This window comes from Saccopteryx bilineata, chromosome 2, assembly GCF_036850765.1.
Source record: "Saccopteryx bilineata isolate mSacBil1 chromosome 2, mSacBil1_pri_phased_curated, whole genome shotgun sequence".
In the NCBI taxonomy this organism is placed as follows: Eukaryota; Metazoa; Chordata; class Mammalia; order Chiroptera; family Emballonuridae; genus Saccopteryx; species Saccopteryx bilineata.
The window spans coordinates 306,035,066-306,056,868 of record NC_089491.1 but is presented as its reverse complement, the minus strand read 5'-3'; the positions used below and the strand labels follow the sequence as shown (position 1 = coordinate 306,056,868).

The following is a 21,803-nucleotide window of genomic DNA, read 5'->3' as shown; positions in this document are numbered from 1 at the left end:
CAGCAGGTTTAAGGGGAAAATGACTCAAATGCTTTTTTTTTTTAAATAAAAAGCTTCAGCCTTTACTAAGTAAAAAGGAGGTAGAAGCTCAGGAATGTAAACCAATCATTCTAGAATTTCCTGATCAACACTAGTGAGATAATCAGTGGGGTAAGACCACTGCAGTGCCCACCCCCCAATCCTTTCGTTCTTGTACCACCCAGTTTCAACCTAGAAAAACCTTTCATTCTGTACCACTTCTCAAAACAACTCTCTATTTACTAGATAGGATGCTGCCCAATTCATGAATCTTCAATAATACCGATGTACTTTGTTGAATTTTTGTTCTTTAACAGCGGATATGTAACCTAACCTACACATGTGGCCAGCATGTAATCTAACACAGATTAACCTTTGTTTAGAATTTATAACTTTGCCTTGATTAATCTGTAACCTCAATTAGATCACTCTAAAATGTATAACGTTTGCGTAACACTAGCTTGTAATTTGATGAAAGTTTCACTGCTATAACTCTTTTTCAGGAGTAAGCCTGGGATGTTTTGCAGGACCGGGAGGTGAACCAGCTGAAACCACCTGAAACAGCTGGAGAAGGCCGAAGGACCCGTGACCTCCTCTGAATTTTTCTCATTATTTTCTCATTATAATTCTAAAATCTCTACCCAGGAGTGGAGACTTTCTGCCATTTTTGAACATGCAGTTCATATTTAACTGTTTCCTGACTGTGCGTACCCTGGAATGTCCCCACCTATCCATGGAATGATGAAGTCTGCCTTGATGTTCATGCATGATTTACCCTAAAAAAAGATGAATTAGATGCTTTATTCTGGGACACACTGCTCTGGGAACAATCCCCGTGTGTCATCTCGAAGTTGTCTTTTGGCTGGCAACTACAGAGAATTTGGACCACTTCGGTTCAGTAACAGATTACATACACTCAACCTGCTCAAAAAAACTCCTTTTCCCCGGAACTCGTTCCTTCCTCAGGTTTTAATCTCCCGAAGCCCTCTGGGATCGCATCTGACTCTGTATACTGTGAGTGGCTGCATCCATTTCATTGGTTCCCATGCGGACCCTGGAGGGTCTGACTCCTCCTGCTCCTTCACTGCAGTCAGACAGACTCAGACTCGGAGAGCCCAGTGCCCTTCCTGATGGCCAGCGGGCTCCCCACCCTTCTGCGGCACCCACACACCCCGCAGCGGAGCCCAACAGCTAGAAGACACCCCACCCACCTCGGCCACCTCCGGGGTGGCGTGGATCAGATGCCAGATGTAGCCATTTAACTCATCCCTTCGCCTCTGGGCCCCGGCCTCTCCCCTTGGGCGGCCAATCGTGAAGCGACTGGGGAAGCTAGGGAGGCAAGTGGGAAGATGAACGCAAGAGAGGGGGTGGAGAGAAAGTTAAGAGGCAACAGGCTTTGGTCACATTTCATTTGCATTATCAGACACTTGGCCCACATTTCTGAGCTGCCTCCCTTCCCAAGGACCCCCCTCCCCCCACCCCACCCCCTACCCACTCTATTCCTCCCGCTGCTCTCAATGTCTGTGCCCAGGACACAACCGGACAGTTCCACAGACCCCAGCCAAGAAAGCCAAACTTTTGGGGAGAGTCCTATGGTCCTCAGAAGTTTCTCAGGGGCTTTGGAGAACCCCCGTTTTCCCCACCAAGGTAAAAATCATTTGAGAAATCATTTTTAAAAGTCTATGGTGAAATATATCAGTGGTCCCCAAACCCAGGGCCATGGACCAGTACTGGTCCGTGGACCATTTGGTACCGGTCCGCAGAGAAAGAATAAATAACTTACATTATTTCCGTTTTATTTATATTTTAGTCTGAACGATGTTTTCTTTTTAAAAAATGACCAGATTCACTCTGTTACATCCGTCTAAGACTCACTCTTGACACTTGTCTCAGTCATGTGATATATTTATCCATCCCACCCTAAAGGCCGGTCCGTGAAAATATTTTCTGACATTAAACCGGTCCGTGGCCCAAAAAAGGTTGGGGACCACTGAAATATACTTCACAAAATTTACCATGTAACCATTTTTAAGTGTAAAGTTCATTATGCAGTACGTTCACAGATAAGTGCAACCATCACGACTATTTGCAGAACTCTTTTCATCTTGCAAAACTGAAATTCTACCCATTAAACAACTCTTCATGTTGCCCTCCCACCACAGGCCTCGGAAACCACTATTTCACTTTTTGTCTCTATGAATTTTACTACTTAATATAAGTAGAATATTATATTAATTATAATAGTACTCTATTATATTTCTAAGTACTTAATATAAGTAGAATATCACACAGTATTTGTCTTTCCGTGACTGGCTTATTTCACTGAGCATAATGTCCTCAAGATTTAACCACGCTGTAGCTGTAGCATGTGCTAGAATTTCCTTTTTTCTTAAGGCTTCATCATATTGTATATACCACTTTCCATTCATATATTTGAAAAATACTTTTACTTTTTAAAAGATCAGAACTCTTGAAACATCTTCAGGTTCAGTAAATCTCCTACCTTTAGACTGAATTTGTTCTCCTTCCAGCAGGTGGGCCCCACCCTATTTTCAAGGACAGCTTGGCCAGCAGGGGGAGCACTTGTTATCAAACTCATTACCAGGCCAGGAAAACCAAGTGCCTACTGTCCATCTTTACTCTCAAAGAAGAGTTTCTAGCTCCTGCAATCTTGCCCAACCCTCACCCATTCCTCCTCCCTCTGGCAGAGAGTAAAGGGGGCAGTTACCTGGGCAAGAGAGAAGAAGGGAAGAGCAGCCGCAGCTTATTATGTAACTCCTGGAACTCCTCAAACGTCCGCTGGATGTAAGTGGCCTCATGAGCATTCTCTCGCATCACCTTTACCACATAAATCTGCAAAGGTTCAAGTCTTAGAGAACATCCGCCACACCCGCCACACCCGCCACAGCCTCCACACCCAGTGAAGGGAGTAGGTAACTGAAGTGTGTGTGTGTGTGTGTGTGTGTATTAGGGGGATACACTTTCTAGAAGAGGGCAAAAGTATATCCAGTGGAGATGATATTCCTATGTACCAGGGGTCGGGAATCTTTTTGGCTGAGAGAGCCATGAATGCCACAGATTTTAAAATGTAATTCCGTGAGAGCCATACAACAACCCGTGTACATTACGCATTATCCAATAAAAATTTGGTGTTGTCCCGGAGGACAGCTGTGATTGGCTCCAGCCACCCGCAACCATGAAATGAGCGGTAGGAAATGAAATGAATGAATTGTAATACATGAGAATGTTTTCTATTTTTAACGTTATTTTTTTTTTATTAAAGATTTGTCTGCGAGCCAGATGCAGCCATCAAAAGAGCCACATGTAGTTCGTGAGCCATAGGTTCCCGACCCCTGCTATATACATATGCAGGAATTTGAAAACCCATTATTTCCTGCACATGTTTCATAAGGCCCTTGACTTGGAGTAACCATCCAATTCAGTTCCCTGATTCCAGGCAGGCCACTTGGGCCAGGGAGAGGGGCATGGTCTGTGACTGCTCCCAGCACAGGATGCTCAGTGACTCCAGTGCCCACTGTGTGGATGTGAAGAACAGAACCCAGTAAGCTGGGGGCACTGGGGAGCAAGAGAAGATCAGACTGGAGAAGACACATACATAGGTCTTGTTGGGGTAGAAGACCTTCTCCTGGCGGCAGAGAAAGACATTGCTGAGGCGGCCAGAGCGCTGAAGAGTGTGTGTGCGGGGGGCAAAGGACAGGGTCAGTCGGTCGTCTGAGCCTGTGAACTTCATCTGAGCCAGGTTATGGATGAAAAAATTGAGCTTAGTGGCTACACTGCCCAGGCTGGACTCAATCAACCTGTTGGTGCGAGAAGATGGAAAGAGGACGTCACCATGGACCCATGGACCCACTGCCTGGTCAGAGCTATCTCAAGGAATATCCCCTGACACCTGAGACTTAACTCACATCAAATCATTTTCCCCATGTAATATCCTCAGAGAGCACTTGACTGGCACACAATTATCTAAAGTTATTCCTGAGAATCCTGGGGTCTTGTCTCCCCTCACTGCCCTCCTAAGCCAAAGACAGTTTAACCAAGAGGATGGTATTAAGGATTCCACCTAGCATCACCATGTAAACATCTAAATATTACTGTCAAACAGAATTCCAAGGTTCAGCACCAGGGAACCTCACCATGCACTCAATCTAGAGGTTTCAGTTCACAAGGAAAGGTTCTGTGTTAGACCAACAGAAAAAAATTTAGTTCCCAAAGTTCCAAAAAGAGTGCATAATAAAATGGAGACATCATCTACGTGGAAAAAAACTGTAGACATTTGTACATAGATACTCCCCTGCTATTACACAGTGTGCCTAAAAACGTTGTCAAATATTGGCCCTGGCCGGTTGGCTCAGTGGTAGAGCGTCGGACTGGTGTACAGAAGTCCCGGGTTCGATTCCCGGCCAGGGCACACAGGAGAAGTGCCCATCTGCTTCTCCATCCCTCCCCCTCTCCTTCCTCTCTGTCTCTTTCTTCCCCTCCCACAGCCAAGGCTCCACTGGAGCAAAGATGGCCTGGGCGCTGGGGATGGCTCCTTGGCCTCTGCCCCAGGCACTGGAGTGGCTCTGGTCGCAACAGAGCTACGCCCCGGAGGGGCAGAGCATCGCCCCCTGGTGGGCAGAGCGTCACCCCCTGGTGGGCGTGCTGGGTGGATCCCAGTCGGGCGCATGCGGGAGTCTGTCTGACTGTCTCTCCCTGTTTCCGGCTTCAGAAAAATACAGAAAAAAAAAAAAGTTGTCAAATATGGGAAAATGAAACCATAAAATTCATGTTTTGATGGAAGGTTTTGGGCTAAAAATCACTAAGAATTCATTACTTCCCTCATAAATTATTTGACGAAGATCTGGTGAGAATGCAAGTAAGGGCAGACTGCAATACCTCTGTAAACAAAGGTTAGCACCAAAGTGCAGATGTGAAACTGAGTCTGAAAGATGTGACATAATTTACCTAGGTCAGAGGCAAAGTCAGGACAGCACACCCACAATGTCAGCTCCTAGCTCTACCACATGAGCTAAGCCTTTTCCATTTTCCCTAGCCCTGCTCCTCCCAAGCAGGCTGCCTGGAAATTAATTACTCCATGTGGGCAGCAGGTTTTGTACCCAGGGCGTTACCTAGTAAAGTACGTAGTGGCATTGGCCTCTGTGTCCTGAGGCCTCAGGGCATCATACACATACTTGAGGTCCTCCAGGTCTGAGAGCTCGGGGATCCCACAGGACAACATCTGGAAGGAAGATAAAGGAAGAGAGAGAGCACTTATAACAACCAGGAATTCTTGCTTCTTCCCCACCATCAGGCAAGATTTTCACAGCTAGCTACGCTTTTCTTCTCACACTTCTAGGAGGCTCGCAGACACCATTGTACCAGGTAGTCTGGGCCCTGCCTTTATCTAGAGCTCAGAAGAGTAGACCTCCAGGAATCCTTTGAAGCAAGACAGGAGAGTCTCAAAGATAGTGCCAGATGATAAAAAAGGAGGGGTTTAAAAAGGAACAGAGCTCCTCACCAGGCCCAGAAGGTTGAGGAAGAGGTGGGTGTGCTTGCGAATGAGGTTGTAGGCTTGGCAGCAAAGGTCAACAAAATCATGGAAGCGGCTGGAAGGCTTGTCACCCCCGTTGATAACATACGCCATGTCTGAGGTGAAGACAAAGGGGGCACGGTCCCTGGGCCAAGGGGAACATACAGGTAGAAGGTCAACATGGAGAAGGAAGCCCACCTTGGGGCTGTATCAGGGACGGTTCCCCTCGCCCCTCATTACTTATGCAAACCTGGACAGATGGGGCTCTCTGTTTTCTTCTTCTACCTTAATCCTAAAATGTCCCCAGAGACATCCTTCATTGGTTTCTTGTCTGTGAGCTAACAGGATTTTTTCCCTGGATATCTAATTGTATTTCTTTTGCTGCAGTTTAAGCTCATTTCTCTTTGCTTAGTCCTCAGCAAAGAGGGAACAGCTGGTCCAGCCTTCTGCAAGGCCCTGAAAGGACTTGACCTCTTTTTCAGTCATCCCTTCTGCAAAGCTGCTCAGCCAAAAGGCCACCCTTTGAAGTGTAGCCCCTTCCATCATGGGCTCGTGTCCCAGCTCTGAACCATTTCTGCTGATACCCCTGTCCTACACATACATCCCTGCTTCAGAGACCACTTAAGACCACTTACCGCTTGATGTTGCCAAACATCTGGGCATGGCCCAAGAAGCGGCCAAAATCTATGTGGAACATATGGCCAGTTGTCTTGAGCATGATGTTGTCGTTGTGTCGGTCACAGATGCCCAGAACATATGTGGCCACGCAGCAGCCAGCACAGGAATAGATAAAGTTCTCCACAGCCTGGGAGGAGGGAAGAGAAGTGGGAGGAGAGGGCATAAAGTTGGCTTGGAAGGATTCCAGGGACACAGCCAGAATGACATCCACCCACTCTGTCCTCTCTTTTGAGCCCCAAAGGCACCTCACATCTGCCTGTTCAGCCTTCATCACGGACCAACATGCACATTGATACACATAGAATAGTCTCGTGTATCTTCCGGTGTATGAGAAGGTAGAAGGCTTCCATGTATATCTCCACCACTTTATCTGAAATTCATCTTCTTCTACACCTTTCTTTCTCCCAGGGAGCAAGATTAGAAAGCCAATTAACTCATCCAGAGCCCAAACTTGACCAGCCTAGACTGTAGAGACTTGAACGGACAGGAAAGTTGATGTGGACAACTTTCCCAACCAGTTGTGACTATTGTAACTCAAGCACACACTGACACAGCCAACTTAAGGGTCCTTTCCTGACCCTGCTCAGAATTCTTCTAGCTGTCTCCCAGTCCCCAAAACAGCACCCATCCCCAGTGTTCTTAGACAGCTAAATGCTAATCTCACTAAAACCACTTCACTCCAAAGAAGAACTGAGGTAGTTAAACAGTTCTAGGGGTGTTTTACACTTGAAAATCAGACACCTCTAGTTAGTAAAGAGTGTTAGAGATTTTTTTTTAACTTGTTTTTGTGTGTTTCATTTCTACTTATTTTTAAAGATTTTTTTTTTAGTTTCAAGCAGGATAGGAAGGAGAAGTGGTTGGATCCAGCTTACTTTATCTGGTCAACACCTGTCACCTTATCTGTCTTTCCAGAAAGTAAAAATATGTGAAATTAACAAATGAGTACTTTTCACCCTCTAAATCCTATTTGTGATGTTTATAGAATTCTCAAGAACTCAAGCAGAGGGCAACAATTATCACAGCAAACTAGGAATATACAGAGTTGGAAATGGAAGAAAGATAGAGAACGTGTGACTTCCCCCTACATCCCGCTACAAATTTCCGCCATCCTTCGTAGACCTTCCTTGAGTCTCACCCCTTTCCCAGACCTTCCCAATTCATACTGACTCCTCCCCATTGCGTTCTAGAGCCCCGCTGCCACCACCGTTCACTCAGGGCTTAGTCTTTTTCTCCCCCAGGGTCTAGGGATCTTGTCTCCCAGCATCTTCTTGGCTGTTTATCACAAGGCCTGTTTCAAAACTAGCTGCACACAGAAATATCCCAGCTACTTACTGAATTAAACCTGATCACTAATGCATAGGACACTCAGAATAGAAAGTTTATAAAGATATCACAGAATATACCTTCTGGAAGAAGATTCTTTCTATGGAAGGGAAATAATATAGGAATGAAAGGGAAACCACTCAATAAGGAGTATAACATCAACTTCCAGTCTTGACCTTTCACCTCCATCAACTTGACTTACTGACCGACAAAGATATTCTTTCCACCTTAAATGCAACCACTTTGATTTACAAAATAAAGTAGCTGTATGCCGAAGGGCAAATGAATAAAGTCCCACCACTTCAGTTTTGCAATGTGTTAGCTGCTTACTGGCAGGAAGTCTCATTGAACAAGGGGAGCTCTCCTGATTTAAGGGCTTTTACTGGTAGGATGTAGGGAACTCTCTTTGCTGAATAAGTGGTCAAGAGCCAAATATCTCTAGTTCTTTCCTGCTGGAAGTCATCATAAGACATTACCAGCATTATCTTAGCACAAAGGCTAGAGGAGCTGAGAAGCTAGCTTTGAGAGACTTATTAAAAGGACACAGTTACTTTTCTGTGCGTGTATTCTTGTTGTGCACACATCTATCAAAATTACTATGCCTTTTTATTACATTGGCAGGGAATAATAATTCCAGCACTGCCCTGGCCAGATAGCTCGGTTGGTTAGAGTGGTGTCCTGTTATGCAAAGGTTGCCAGTTCGATCCCCAGGGAGGGCACATACAGAAACCAATGTTTCTGTCTATCACGCTCTCTCTTTCCCTTTCTTTCTCTCTAAAAGTCAATAAATAAATTAAAAGAAAGTAATTCCAGCACCAATCACACTGCCTCTGCATGGTGGCTGTTTAATACCTGAAAAACAGGTTAGTAGAAATATATACAGGGTGAGTGGATGGGTGGGAGGGAGGAAAGAATCTATTACTCCTCTCCAATGTCTGAGGACCTTGAAATCTGCAATGTAGAGGGGAGGATTTTAAGGGATGGGGAAGGGTAATTACTATCATCTAAAGGTATCAAGGAAATGCAAGTACCTCCTGAAGCTACAGCGTAAGTTATCATGAGATGGGAAGGGAGGGGTGGGCAGAGCCGGATCACAAAAGGCTGTATGTGGCAGTGCTATGGATTCTGGACTTATGTTTTGGGAGATAGGAGCCTTTGAAGAACTTAGAGCAATGGAGTGACATAGCAGGTCTGCACTTTAAAAAATGCAAAAAACAAACAAACAAACAAACAAAAAATAAAAACCAAAGCTCTGAAATCAAGCAGAGAATGGCGATGGAAGGAGGAGACACGCCAGTTGTTCAGGGAACACAGAGCAAGGCACTGAAAGACATGCAGAGAAGAGGACAGACTGGAGAACTGTTTGGAAAGAAGAATCAGCAGGGCTTGGCCCAGCACAGGCGCAGCAGCAGAAGCAGCAAGAAGACCCATGGCTCTGGCTTGGGTGACAGCACAGAGTCATACCATTTACTAGGAGGAAACACACAAAAAGCCGCTTTCAAGAGAGGAGATAGCCTGACCTGTGGTGGCGCAGTGGATAAAGCGTCAACCTGGAAATGCTGAGGTCGCCGGTTCGAAACCCCGGGCTTGCCTGGTCAAGGCACATCTGGGAGTTGATGCTTCCAGCTCCTCCCCCCCCTTCTCTCTCTCTGTCTCTCCTCTTTCTCCTCTCTAAAATGAATAAATTTTTAAAAAATTAAAAAAAAAGAGATAAAAAGCTGAGTTTTGCCTAAACTGAGTTTGAGGTTTGGGTGAAACACAAATGAGATGTCCAGCAAGCAGGTGGCTACAGTGTGTACAACTGGAGAAGGGAAGCAGGAGGGCTTTGGAAGCCATCAGCACGTGGGTGGTAAAGAAAGAAGAGACGATGAGCTGGCACAAGAAGAATGCCGAGTACAGCAGGTTAGGAATTCCACCCTGAGGAACATCAACGTTTAAGGCCATCGAAGATCATCAAATTAGATGTTCCCTAAACAATATTTTTATTATAATTTGTCCAGGTTGGTTTTCCTTGGGGATAAAATGCACTGATCAATATAAATTAGTATTTGGATTCCCTTGGAAGTTAAACTATACTGCTCACAAAAATTAGGGGTATTTCAAAACGAATATAAAGTGATAAAATATCCCCTAATTTTTGTGCGCAGTATATATAAATCAGCATTTCTGGCTTACAGTCAGTCTCTGATGAGTTTGGTTATTGTGACTTGTTCCCTAAACTTAGTTAACACAGAGCAGAGCAACAAAGCTGTGGAGTAGCCATGGACCACACACAACTGGCCACCAACGCCCTACCACCTAGCAAAGTTCCAACTGAGGAACAGGTCAGCCCCTTTTCCATATCTCCATCTCCTATCTAACCTTAATCTTGGCTTCCAGATACAGCCTTGCCACACACGAGCTCCATAACTAGGAACTGAGTGGATCTTAATTCACGTCTATGAGAAGAATTGGATTAAAATGATCTTTAAAGTCCCTTCCAACTAACTCTTGTTCTACAAAGTACTGAACCCCTCAGAGGGCACAGAAGAGCTGAACAGGATCCACAATTAGGAGAGATATAGACAAGTTCTCAAAAGTTGTCCCCCCCCACTCCAAAATTCAATCTACCAGGGGACCTCGATAAAGGTTTTCCAGCTGGACACCAGATTATCTGTCAGTTTACCATCATTTGACCCACCCTAGACATCTGGATACACCAGTCAACAATACAGCTGAACTGTCTTCTCAGAGCATGTGCAGGTCTCCTGGCAGCACAGCGATGTGCCAGAGTCGGGCACGCCCCACCCCAGCCTCGCCTGCCACTCCCAAGCCTACCTTCTCGTACTCGTCCTCCCCAGGGTTGTGCTTCTGCAGCCAGTCGGCCAGGGGCCGGTCCTTGAAGGAGCCGGTCACCCCGTGCTCCACCTGGATCTTGCGCAGGGTCTCAGCATTAGGAATCATCTCCACCATCCCTGTAAGGGAGGCACTGGGGTCATTCTCCAGAGCAGAGAGAAGGGACTGTTGGGAGTGGTACACACGCTTTGCTGGATGCTTCTCTGTAAATTAAACTGTGGGATAACAAGGGGAGCAGATCGTGGTAGAAAGGACATCATTCCCCAGGTCTCACATTCCACATTGTGACTCTGGTCTCTCCTATTCAGAGCTGCTGCTCCTTTTTTAAATTTAATTTTTTTTCCTTCTTTTCCAAGTGAGAGGAGGGGAGATAGAGAAACAGACTCCCACATGCACCCTGACCAGGATCCACCCGGCAACTCCCATGTGGGGCCGATGCTCTGCCCACCTGGGACCATGCTCACAACTGAGCTATTTTTAGCACCTGAGGCAGAGGCTCCATGGAGCCATCCTCAGCACCCAGGGATGATGCACTCAAACCAATAGAGCCATGGCTGCAGGAGGGGAAGAGAGAAAGAGAGATAGAGAAGGGGAGAGGGAGGGATGGAGAAGCAGACAGTCTCTTCTCCTGTGTGCCCTGACCAGGAATCGAACTGGGACATCCACACACCGGGGTCAACGCTCTACCACTGAACCAACCAGCCAGGGCCTGCTGCTCCTTTTTGTTTTTAATTTTTATTCTGGGACTTTTAAAATACATATAAGAATAAAGAAAAGGATCATGTACTCACATATAACAACTGTCCAGTTTTGAAAATTATCAACACTTTACTAATCTGGTTTCATCTGTTTCGTGTACCCAACACTGCTGCTTGCCTCCCCCTGGCTGGAGTATTTTAAAGCAAATCCAAGCCATGTTATTGCACTCAGAAATATTTCATGTACCACTACCAAGGAGAGACCACCATGCCATTATCACATCCAAAAATTAAAAATCATTCTTTACTTTCATCTAATCTAATCTCACCTAATCCAGTCCATATTCATATTTTCCCAAACTGTCTCAAAAAATACCTTCTTACAGTTAGTTTGGCTGAATTAGGGTCCAAAGTCTACAGAGTATGTCTGGTTGTTCTATTTCATAAGTCTCTCTGCCCTGCCTTCTTTTTTATGTCACTCCACTGCTTCTAATAAAATCATCTTGCCCTTTTCCATGTTTCCAGAGCAGCACACAGTTGGTATTGGGAGTAGGCAAAAGGACAGTAAGCAAAGGGCATTCCCCATCCCCCCCACGCCTGTTCACAGCCCCATCCACTGCCAACTGACCTCTCCCCCTGCCAGTGGAGAAGCAGCGGAAAATCACCATGCGCATGTCCAGCCCCTCCTGGACCCAGATCTTGCTCATGATACGAATCATCTGCAGGGTGAGCATGTCTTGACGAAGGTCATCCCCACACTAGAGGGAGGAAGACAGTGATGACCAGAACCATCTCTACCACCTCCCTTAGCTCCCAGATCTCCCAGGAGGATCCAAACTATAGTGACAGGGAGAGAATGCCCAGTTTTCTACCTCTGACCTGCCCACTCAGCTCACACCAGGTCAGACTACCCAGAGATGGGCCATGCAGTGTTCCGGATCTTCCCCAACCTCCACATCCCAATCGGAATTGAAGTCAGATTCCCCTTCTTCATGCAGCCCTCCTGACCATCGATCCTTTTTACAACTTGGATGTTTATATCTTGGATTCAGAACTTACACACAGCAAACATACATGCATACATATATACACATAAATTTATATATGTGTGTATGTGCATTTTATCTTCCCACTGATTACTTGCCTTGAAACTATCATTCATTTCTCTGAAGCATGGATGTATTAGCTATTAGGGTTCAACTAGTCCAACCTACACCTGATATATTAATTTCCTCTTCAACATCACTGTCACATAGTTATTCAGCCTCTGCTTAAATTGAATACTCCCAGGGACAAGCCACCTTCTCTAGTCCATTGTTGGGGTAGCTCTGTCTCCTAGAAAATGCTTCTGTATATTGATCTGTCAGTTGCCTCCCTACATGGACCAACCTCTGGGGCCATACAGAATCAGTCTATTTCCTTTCACCTGATGGTCTTTCATATATGAAAATGGTAGCATGGAATAGCAGAACGAGAACTGGCCTCGGGCTGCTTCTGCCACCCTTAGGCTCCGTCCTCCCCTTCTCTCTACCAACTCCATTCTGCCAGGCTTGAGGGAAATGTCCTCACCTTGAAGATGACTCTGATGTTCTCACCCAGCGGATCCACATTCTGGAAGGAGAGCTTGAGGGGGACGGCATTGGAATTGAAGTAAGAACAGTCCTGCCACAGTTGAGAGTATAGTGATGAGGGCTGGGGTGGTCCATACCCAGGATGGAGAACAGCCTGTCTACTTGGGTCGAGTGCTTCTGGTCCACCTGCTCAGGGTTTCTTCCAAACTTTCTCGGAAGACCTTATTTCTCCCTTCCTTCCCAACTGCCATCATCTATTCAGCTTGTCACAAGCTCAGCTCGAGCACTTGATCTCTCATCCCTTCAGTTCATTCTGCACACAACTTACTAGTCGTGTATCCCATCTATACCTTAGTTTACTCCTCTGTGAAATGGGGCTCCTAACAGTACAACTTTATGACAGTTGTGAGGATGAAACACAATAACCAGCATGAATAACCCTCAGAGCAGTATCAAGAGTAGAGACTGCTCATAAATCACAAACAACAGCTTCACCAGCTGGCTTCAACCCCAAATCACCACAAGACTCTTACCTGGCCTCTCTACCCTGATTCTCCACCCTGCATACCTGTTAAGCCAAAGTCCCTATGCATTAGGGTTGGGGAGAGATCCCAAATATACCTTTTTTCCACTCTTTTCTCAATAACCAGGTCTATGAGGACATCACCTCCACTGAGCCCTCCCCACTCCAAGAGTCCCACACCGACTGGTCACTCACCCTTGGCACGATGCCCTTAACCAACAGACTGGGGCTGAGCGGCAGACGGCAGGAGCCGTTGAGGGCAAAGAACTGTTTTACCTCCTCTAGGCCTGTGCGGAGGATCCCCTGAGAGGGATAGGAGAGGCAAAGGAGGATGGGTAAGATGAGGGGCCCATAAGCTCCATTCAGAACCAGGCCCCTCCCCAGGGCAGGCACCCAGCAGTGACTGGTATAAAAACAACCCCCTGGGAAGTATGGACAGCCTCCTGGAGACCATGAAGAAGAAAGACCACCCCTCCTGTGCCCCAGTGTGGCACAGTGCACGGGCAGCAAGCCCAGCGCCTCAAGAGGCTAGCTGGGTGACAGACTAGCTTACAGCAGGTCCCTGTGAACCAATAGGGCAGGCTACGTGTTAAGGGGGGAGAGGCTGCTCAGACTGCTGCCAAGAAAAGCTAACAATTGGGATTCTACAATCTCTTAATTTTTAAATGTTAGCAGCAGGCATACTGCTGGCCTCTAACACAACTCATTTGTACAGACAGATAAAGGTGCCCTCTCTGGGTGGCAGCAGCCCTGAGCCACGGCTCACAGCACAGTGAGCAGTCTGACTGGGTCTCAGTCCTCACTGGCCCCCCCTGACTGGGTGCTCTTGTGCAGTAAACAACTACACAACTGTGCTTAGCCTCTAGGGCAAAGAATTAAAATTTTAATACTTTGCAGGCCAAACAAAACATATCCATGGACTTTATCCAGCTTGCAGACTATCAGTTTGTAACTGTAAATTTAAGAGTCACGACCTTCCAGCTCCCAAATCAGAAATGGGCAAGGGCCATCCTGGCTGGTTCGGATGCCTGAGAAGTGAATGACTGGCTGCACCAGCCCAGGCCCAGAAATGGGTCGGAGCAGTCTCAGTCCACTCGCCTGCCGTGCAGATGGCGTGGCCTCCCGGACCTGCTGGGCCAGCTTGGCGAGGGTGTTGACGAGCCAGCACTGGCGGTTAAACTCCTCCCTCAGCCCCTTGCCGCAGCAGCACAGCAAGGCGGCCAGCAGGTACTGATAGCGGATGCTGAACTGGGAATCCTTGAGGCCATCCTTCAGCAGCCTGCGAGGCAAAAGGAGTGGGCAGTCAGGCCACTCGAAGGATCACAGGCAAAGGTGTTTTGGGGGGCAGGGGGGCAGACTCAGCTCCAACCCTGGAAAACCCGTCCCAAACTTGGGAGGGAAAACAGTTCTAGAAGTGTTCATCCCTATCCCAGTCTGGGCCTGCTCTGCCTTGAAGAAGATTCGAAGCGCACCCCGCTCCCCAGCATCGGTTTCTCCTTTCTTTCTGTCATGTGTGGGTAGGCAGGAGGGCCAGAGAAAGTCCTCACTGTGCTACACGGGGGTAAACTGAGACCCCAAAGCCACACGGTAAGTCAGCGACACATTGGAACCCAGACCGCTCAGCTCCCCACCCTGCACGCCGAGGAGTCGCACACCGCTGCGTCAAGGACCCACGTCTCCCTCCCACTCCTTGCACACAGTTTTACCAGAAGAAGTAGTGAGTCACTCTCAAGTCAGAGATTGCCCGTTTTAGGAGGAAGCGCACCAAGGGGCTGTCTAGGTAGCACTCATACTTTAGGGCCTGTTTAGGAGAGAGGGAAGATAAGGCCATATTGACCACCTGTAATCTATGCCAACCGCTATCTCCACACTAGGTCCTAAGGGGCTTGCGGGTGGGAACTGGAGGGCAGGCCATTCCACCCACCTGCACAAGCTGGGGCAGGTAGTCAAGCAGCTCGGCATCCGACAGTGACCCAATCCATTGGACAGCCATACGCCGTACCTCCTGGTCTGGGAAGCTGCAAAACAGAACCCAGCCCCCTGACCACCAAGATGTAGGCTCTGAGGCACTGGAGTGAGCCAGCAGCTTCACACCTAAGCTTTAGAGACACAGGTGGAGAAAAGGCAATGACCCCCAGACTCTGCCAAAGACATTAGAAGGATCCTTAACACCTTCTGTGGTAGCAACCTTAAGAATGGTCCTGGCCCCTGGTCAGAGCTGGACTCAGGCCACAGATGAACAGGAGGGTGGGTCATGTTCCTTCCTTGTATGACTTAAAGAAAACAGGTCAGGGTTGGAGGAGATGGAGGAGGTTAGAGGGTGCACAGATGGTGATGGAGGGAGACTCGACTTGGGGTGGTGAACACACAGTACAATATACAGATATTATTATAGAATTGTACACCTGAAACCTGCATAATTTTATTAACCAATGTCACCCCAATAAATTCAATTAGAAAAACAAATTTATACTAATACCTTTTAAAAAGAAAAACAGGACAAAATCCTCAATCCCACTCCCAAAGACTTCTTCCTTGACTCCTACTTGGTCATAAATTCCTACCATCAAAGAGACCTCAGGAGGCTTAAAGCATTATTGTGTTTTGGTACCAACATTTAACGCAAATCTTGCCAAGTGAATAATAGAGAGTCATGGAATTTTATATAAGCCATCACACCTGGGCTGAATAATTAGTTCAGCAGAGCAAAGCCATTGCCTCAAAAAGTCCTAAAGGCAGGACAGGATGGAGTACATTTTAATTCTTGAAAGGGTGAAAAAGAAACCGAGAATACTGAGTATTATCTGGGAAAGGCAGCCCAGCGGTCTGAGACTGAGAGCCCTGGATCCCTAGAACCCTGCAGAGGAAAGAGGGAAGAGGGGACTGTTAAAGTAGAGCTAAATGAGAAGGTCTGGGTTACACAGGTGTGTGCACTTTCCCAAACTCAGCAATTGTGCAGGTAAGGATGGGGCATTTCTTTACATATATATTTTGCCTCAAAAGAAAAACAAACAAACAAACAATCATTAAGTTCTAATCAATGATGTGCATGCTCAAGTATTTAGGAGGGAGTTATGCCTCAAATTTATATCAAAATACATAAAAAATAAGATGGATTGATGGATAGATGGATGGATGGATGGATACATATCCAATAAAGTAAACAGAGCAAATGCTATTGGTCAGAATCCAGGTGGTAGGTAGATGATGTTCACTGAAATGTTCAATTTTGTTATATGTTTGAGAAATGTTCATAATATAACACTGGGGGGAAATGAGACAAAGAAAAAGCAGAGAAGGAGAAGGGGGAAAGCCCTGAATTTCCAGCCTCACTTTACCACTTTCTCCAGAACTGGCCCAGATCAGTGATGGGCAATGCCAAGCCCTGGCTTCTGGAAGGACACCTGGTCAGTACAGGTGGGGTGTTACAACTCACGTGGCATGTAGGAGCCCCAGGGCATCCTGGTGGTTCATGGGGGTCCACTGCTTCAGGAGAGCATAGATGTCAGGCAGGCAAGCCCACTCCCAGCTGGGGGCGCTGGCGAGCACCAGTGGAAGTGAGCTCACCTCCAAGTGGCAATAGTATCGCTTCTCCCACAGGCGCTTTTTGTCATCATCAGTGAGCCTGAGGGTGCGAGTATCAGAGGAGGTGCGAGATCAGAGCCAGTCAGAGGGTAGGGTACTTATTCTCCAGGGGAATGCTGCACACTCTCCAATTCAATGATTCCCCAACTTCTCAGCACATTACAGTCACCTAAGGAGCTCTGTACAATCCTCATGCCCAGGCCACATCCATGTCAATGAATTCAGAATGTCTGGGGAAGTGACACGGCTATTTTTAAAAGATGCCTAGGTGATCCCAATGTGTAAACCAGGGCCAAAAATCTCAACTTCCCTGCTGACTCTGGGACGTCTCAGACCTGAGGCAGAATTCAGGGCCAAAAACCGGGGAATTTGCTCCCCTGCCTAAGGTTGCGCTTTAGGGCACCACTCCCAAGTAGAGCCACCAGAGGGCAATGGTTCCCCTACGGCAGAGTGTGTGGGCAGCTCAGAGGCATCCCGGAGCTTCCTGGGGCCAGCTGGAGGCTTTATAGGACCTACAGCTAATTAGGTCTGGCCTGAGATCAGGTGTTTAATGGGAGAAGGGAGCTGAGGGACTAATGAAGGCAGGGGTCCACAGAGGAGTGGGGGCAGGGGAGGTCCACAGTCACTCAGCTACTCTGGCTGCACTGGGTGGGACAGAAAGGAGAGAGATGAGCTCTGTCTGTTTCCCCACCCACATGCACAGGGCAGTGCAGGAGCCAGGGAGGAACATGGAACAGGCACTCCACCAGCTCCTCCAGGTCCTAATTCCTCAGCCCTTTGCTCTAATCCTGGTGAGAGAAGCAGCCCAAGGATGAGATCAGCTTGGACTCCCTTACCCCTGAGAACTGCCAGCTTGCCCTGACACCTGATCCTTTTTGGAGAGTAACAGGGCCAGAGAAATGCAAAGGCTGTGGGTGTGGAAGGGACAGGATGTGGGGGCAGGGCGGTCCAATCAGCAGCTAGCTGCCTCAATGGACTGCAAGTAGTAGACAGCTTATCTGCATTGTGGGGCAAAGTTCTGGTCCTCTTGGCAAGTAATTCTGGGCCAGGTTCCCAGCATGGGGATGGGCATTCCTAGATCTAATTTCCTGACCGTGACCACTCCATTTTGCCTTGTTTTAGCTCATAAAAACTTCCTGCTCAGGTAGCAACACCCACACTATCCCACCTCTCCTCTCAAAGCAGGAGGACAAAGAAATGGAACTGGGAGGTCAGAGAGGTTAGACAGCATGTGAGAGACTTAGCAAGGTCTGAGCCACACAGGAGGGATGCCCTGGGCCTCACCAGTACAGGGACTCCTTCTGCATGATGTTTTTAAGCATGCGTTGGTCTTCTTCCCGGAGGCTGCCAAACTCATAGCAGGGGCTGAACTTGTCTCCAGAGGGGCTGGTGAACTTGATATCGAAGGCTGAGGTGGGGAAGTCAATCTAGGGCATGGCACCAGAAAAGCAAGGAGAGAGAACAGGCAGGTGAGAAGGGGCTGCCACCTCCTGAGGTCTCCAGCTTCTCTCTCACACTCTGGTGCCTTCCTCCCTCCCTGACCCTCGGGTTCTTTGTTTAGAAATAACCCTGTTAAACTTGGTGCTCTCTAAAATTCTTTTCAGCTGTTACTTCTAAAAAAATAAGAGAAGGAAATGGAGAGAAATTAAAATAGGCAAGTGAGTGAGACAGAGGTTGGGCTGAGATTTATCTAGGTGAGGAAACGGCCTCAGGCTGGAACTCTGAACAGAAGTGTCGCCAAGCCGAGACACTGGAAGCCTCCAAGCCGAGGCAGGGGAGCCTTCAGTGTAGTTCTGGAGGGCTCTGCTGCCTGATGGGAGTCAGGCCACACACCAGGTGAGGCTCCTACCAACGCTTAAGCCTATGATCCTGGGTTCCCTGCTCTATGCTGCCCGATGTTTGTCCTCCTAAAATAGATATCAGAACTGGGTGAGTTGGTTCTTAAAATGAGTTCTGTGTTCCTTTATTCAACAAATGTTTACTGAACATTAATATGTGCCAAGCATTGTTCTATGCCCTGGGCATAGAGTAGTAAATAAGACAGACAAAAATGCCTGCCTCTTGAAGCTTTCATTCTATATCATTCTATCTCATTCCATGTCCACTTGGATATCCCATGTTCCATACCAAAGCAGCTCACGGCCACAGAAAGGGGAGCGGAAAACTGGTAACCAGACCTTGGTCCTGTCCAGCCCCTCCTCCTGTCCCCATTGAGATTGTGCACTTGCTTAGAGCACTGAGTGACTGCCTCAGGAAGGGCTTCCTCTCAGACTCCAAGAGGGCACAGCTAAGATTTTATCACACTTAGTAATATGAGGATCCAACACAAGGGACTCTCAGGACTTGAGTTGTGGAAAGGGAGGGTCCCAGACCATGCCTTCAGGCTCCTTGAGATCAGTTAGCTCCCCTCCAGGTGATGGGACACAGACCCCACAGAACTCACCCTCCACTCTGAGTCCAAGCACATTCACTCCACTGCTTAGTCACATCATCATCCCATGCCCAAAGTTCCAGTACTTCCTCCTCCATCCCAGCCCAACCTCAAGGGAACACTTGGAGCTGACTCTGGTGTGGTCCTGCTGTGTGGGTGGGAGGCCAGCTTTGGCGCTGGGCTCTCACCTGCAGGATGACGCTGTCTGGCTGGTGGAAATTAGGTGTACTCCAACGGGCACTGGAGTGTCCCTGGGTTGCTGGCCATAAGCCTAGAAGCTTCCGGCCACAGGTCAGGACACTAAGGAGGATGGAAGAGGGGATAAGCCAACAAACCCAGTGGTTAAGGACATGGTTTTCCTCCTGCTCCCCCATCCAAAAATCTGCCCTTTTCTGCTTAAAGCCGCCACCTCAATCCTCCATCTCATTCTTTCGCTAGACCACAGCCTTTTTCTTCTTCCAAGTCCTAGAAAAGCGGCCCCTTCCAGTAAGCGTTTCTGAGCTAAACGCACCCGGATCTGGATGACCTGGTGGCAAGAATGCCTCCCTGAGGTTGAGAACAAAACTAGATGACCTTTAAGGTCCTTCCAATGACAAGACCAAACGGCATGTTGCCCCAAAGCATTCCATTTCCACGTCTCTCCCGACAGTCCTGTGCCGCCAGTCCTGCCCAGTAGTAGCTCTTGGTTACGTCAACTGTCCTGGCTACTGGTCCTGTGCCTCAGTCCCTTAGGCTGGAACCTTTTGGACTTTGCCAGTGAGCCCCTCATGGGCAACCCTCCTGACAGGCAGTGGCTGGTGCAACAGCCAGACCCCCTTCTGTCCCCCTCCTTCCATTCCAAGGCCAAGGAGCCTTAGGCTCACATACTGCCTGAAGTTGAAGAGCGGAGTAGTGACCCAGCCCAGGGCTTCAGGCACCCGCCGCTGCTTCACGGCCTCCGAAGAGCTCCCGGGTGGGGGGATGGGCAGAGCATAGAGAGTGGCACACAGCAGCGTCTCCCGAGGCAGCCGGTTCACCTGCACTGGGAAGCAGATCCTAAGGAGAACGGGAACCGACATCAGGAGGTGCTGCCCCTGGGGCTTCAAGGGACTGGTGGCCCAAGAAGTCAAGCTGAGGCTGAGAACTCGGCCTCCCCAGGATACTGGGCATGCTCCAGGGGAAAGCCTTCCTGTGGACCCAGGATGGTCCCAAGCTGTAGGGAAAACCTCCACCGGATACTCCGAGAAGCACAGTATAGTGTCTTTGCAGCCCCTCAGTAAGGTGAAGCAAACAGCCCCTAATTTGGGGGCTACCCATGATGACAAACAAAACTCGCTTGGCCAGAGCCACCTCAGAGTTTAGGCGACTGCATGTCCCACACTGTAAGCCACACACTTTCCCGTTTTAGGATTTCTGCAGAGGATCACCAAGAAGCTGCTCCTCTGACGATCCTTTTCCATTTAATAATCCCATCCCTCCCCCACGCCTGCTGCTGAGACCAACCAGGAAGCAGCAGCCTGCTCTCTGCCCTCAGTTCCTCCCCCCTCCTCCGTCCTCCACCTGTCCTCTCCCTGTCCCCCCTCTCCTAACCCCCAGGGGCACAAGATGGCTTGTTCTCATCCCAAACTTTTTCAAAGCCAAAGGGTTAAGAGGAGTGGCTTATTAAAACTAGGGGGAAGGTGGGGAGGGCAGGGGCGAAAGAACTGAGACACATAAGCCCTCGCCACTACCCAGGCCCAGTGTTATCCCAGGTCCTCAGCCTGAGTCACCAGGCCACTCCCTTAGAGTTCAGGATAAGGAGCTAGGGTGGGGTGAGGTAGAGCTGTGGAAAGGGGGAAGGCCCACATTACCTTTTGGGGAAGTTGTCCCTGGGCCAAAGTCCACACTATCACACCCTTCTGGCTGGCCCTGGCCCTCAGCTTCTACGCCAGAGGGCAGAGAGGCAGAGCAGCCTCCCCCAAGGTTAGCAGTTTATGAGGGAGCAGCCTCCCTCCATGCTGGCCCTCACTCCTCCAGGGGACTCTCCTCTCCAGCCAAGTGAGGCACTCCCTCCCTCACACCAGAGACTGGCAGAGCCCTGCTGTCCCAGCTGCCTCTGGGAGGAGGGGGGAAAGCTATAATTAGGGTCCTTCCAGCAGCCATTGGACATGCCAGGCCGGGGCTTGGCTGGGGGTGGCAGAGCATGGCTGCTGGGCCTATTTTGAGAGTTAGCTGATCCCTGTACTGGTGCCGTAGGGAGAGAATCAGCTGACCCCGCAGCAAGGAGCAGAAGGAGCTGGGCCTGCTTCCTTTCCTTTCATCCAGGAAGAGGCTTCCAGGATAGTGAGGGTAGTTTCTAACAGAAAGCACAGAGCCTCGAACCAGCCCAGGCCCCCTCCCTCAGTCCTTGAATATATCTGGTATCCCAAAATGTCCCCATGGACCTTCACCAGAGGTCAGTCAGGGTAATCAGTAGGTTAGCTACAGCCTCAAACCTCCTTCCTGCCTAAGAACCCCCTCATTCACTCTGCAACCCATTTCTCAACGCCATATCACTTTTAAAAGGGCTGCCTCCTCCAGGAAGAGTTCCTGGGATGTGCTGGTTCCAGCTCTGGTTCAGCTACTCACAACCTTGGGCAACTACTCATACCTC

General features: G+C 48.5%; 1 protein-coding gene across 1 annotated transcript in view; it reads right to left on the bottom strand.

Annotated features, from left to right (window-relative positions):
* Positions 1-21,803, bottom strand: part of PIK3C2B (phosphatidylinositol-4-phosphate 3-kinase catalytic subunit type 2 beta) — a 75,043-nt gene that overhangs the window by 6,610 nt on the left and 46,630 nt on the right. The window contains exons 13-29 of the mRNA XM_066261609.1: positions 20,060-20,227; positions 19,381-19,492; positions 18,046-18,188; positions 16,613-16,801; positions 15,101-15,194; positions 14,883-14,977; positions 14,275-14,455; positions 13,372-13,479; positions 12,652-12,744; positions 11,711-11,840; positions 10,367-10,503; positions 6,184-6,353; positions 5,537-5,693; positions 5,148-5,257; positions 3,635-3,836; positions 2,747-2,871; positions 1,230-1,347 (exon numbers count right to left, since the gene is read on the bottom strand). Of these exons, the coding sequence (XP_066117706.1) occupies positions 1,230-1,347; positions 2,747-2,871; positions 3,635-3,836; positions 5,148-5,257; positions 5,537-5,693; positions 6,184-6,353; positions 10,367-10,503; positions 11,711-11,840; positions 12,652-12,744; positions 13,372-13,479; positions 14,275-14,455; positions 14,883-14,977; positions 15,101-15,194; positions 16,613-16,801; positions 18,046-18,188; positions 19,381-19,492; positions 20,060-20,227 (2,332 nt within the window). The remainder of the gene's footprint in view (positions 1-1,229; positions 1,348-2,746; positions 2,872-3,634; positions 3,837-5,147; positions 5,258-5,536; positions 5,694-6,183; positions 6,354-10,366; positions 10,504-11,710; positions 11,841-12,651; positions 12,745-13,371; positions 13,480-14,274; positions 14,456-14,882; positions 14,978-15,100; positions 15,195-16,612; positions 16,802-18,045; positions 18,189-19,380; positions 19,493-20,059; positions 20,228-21,803) is intronic.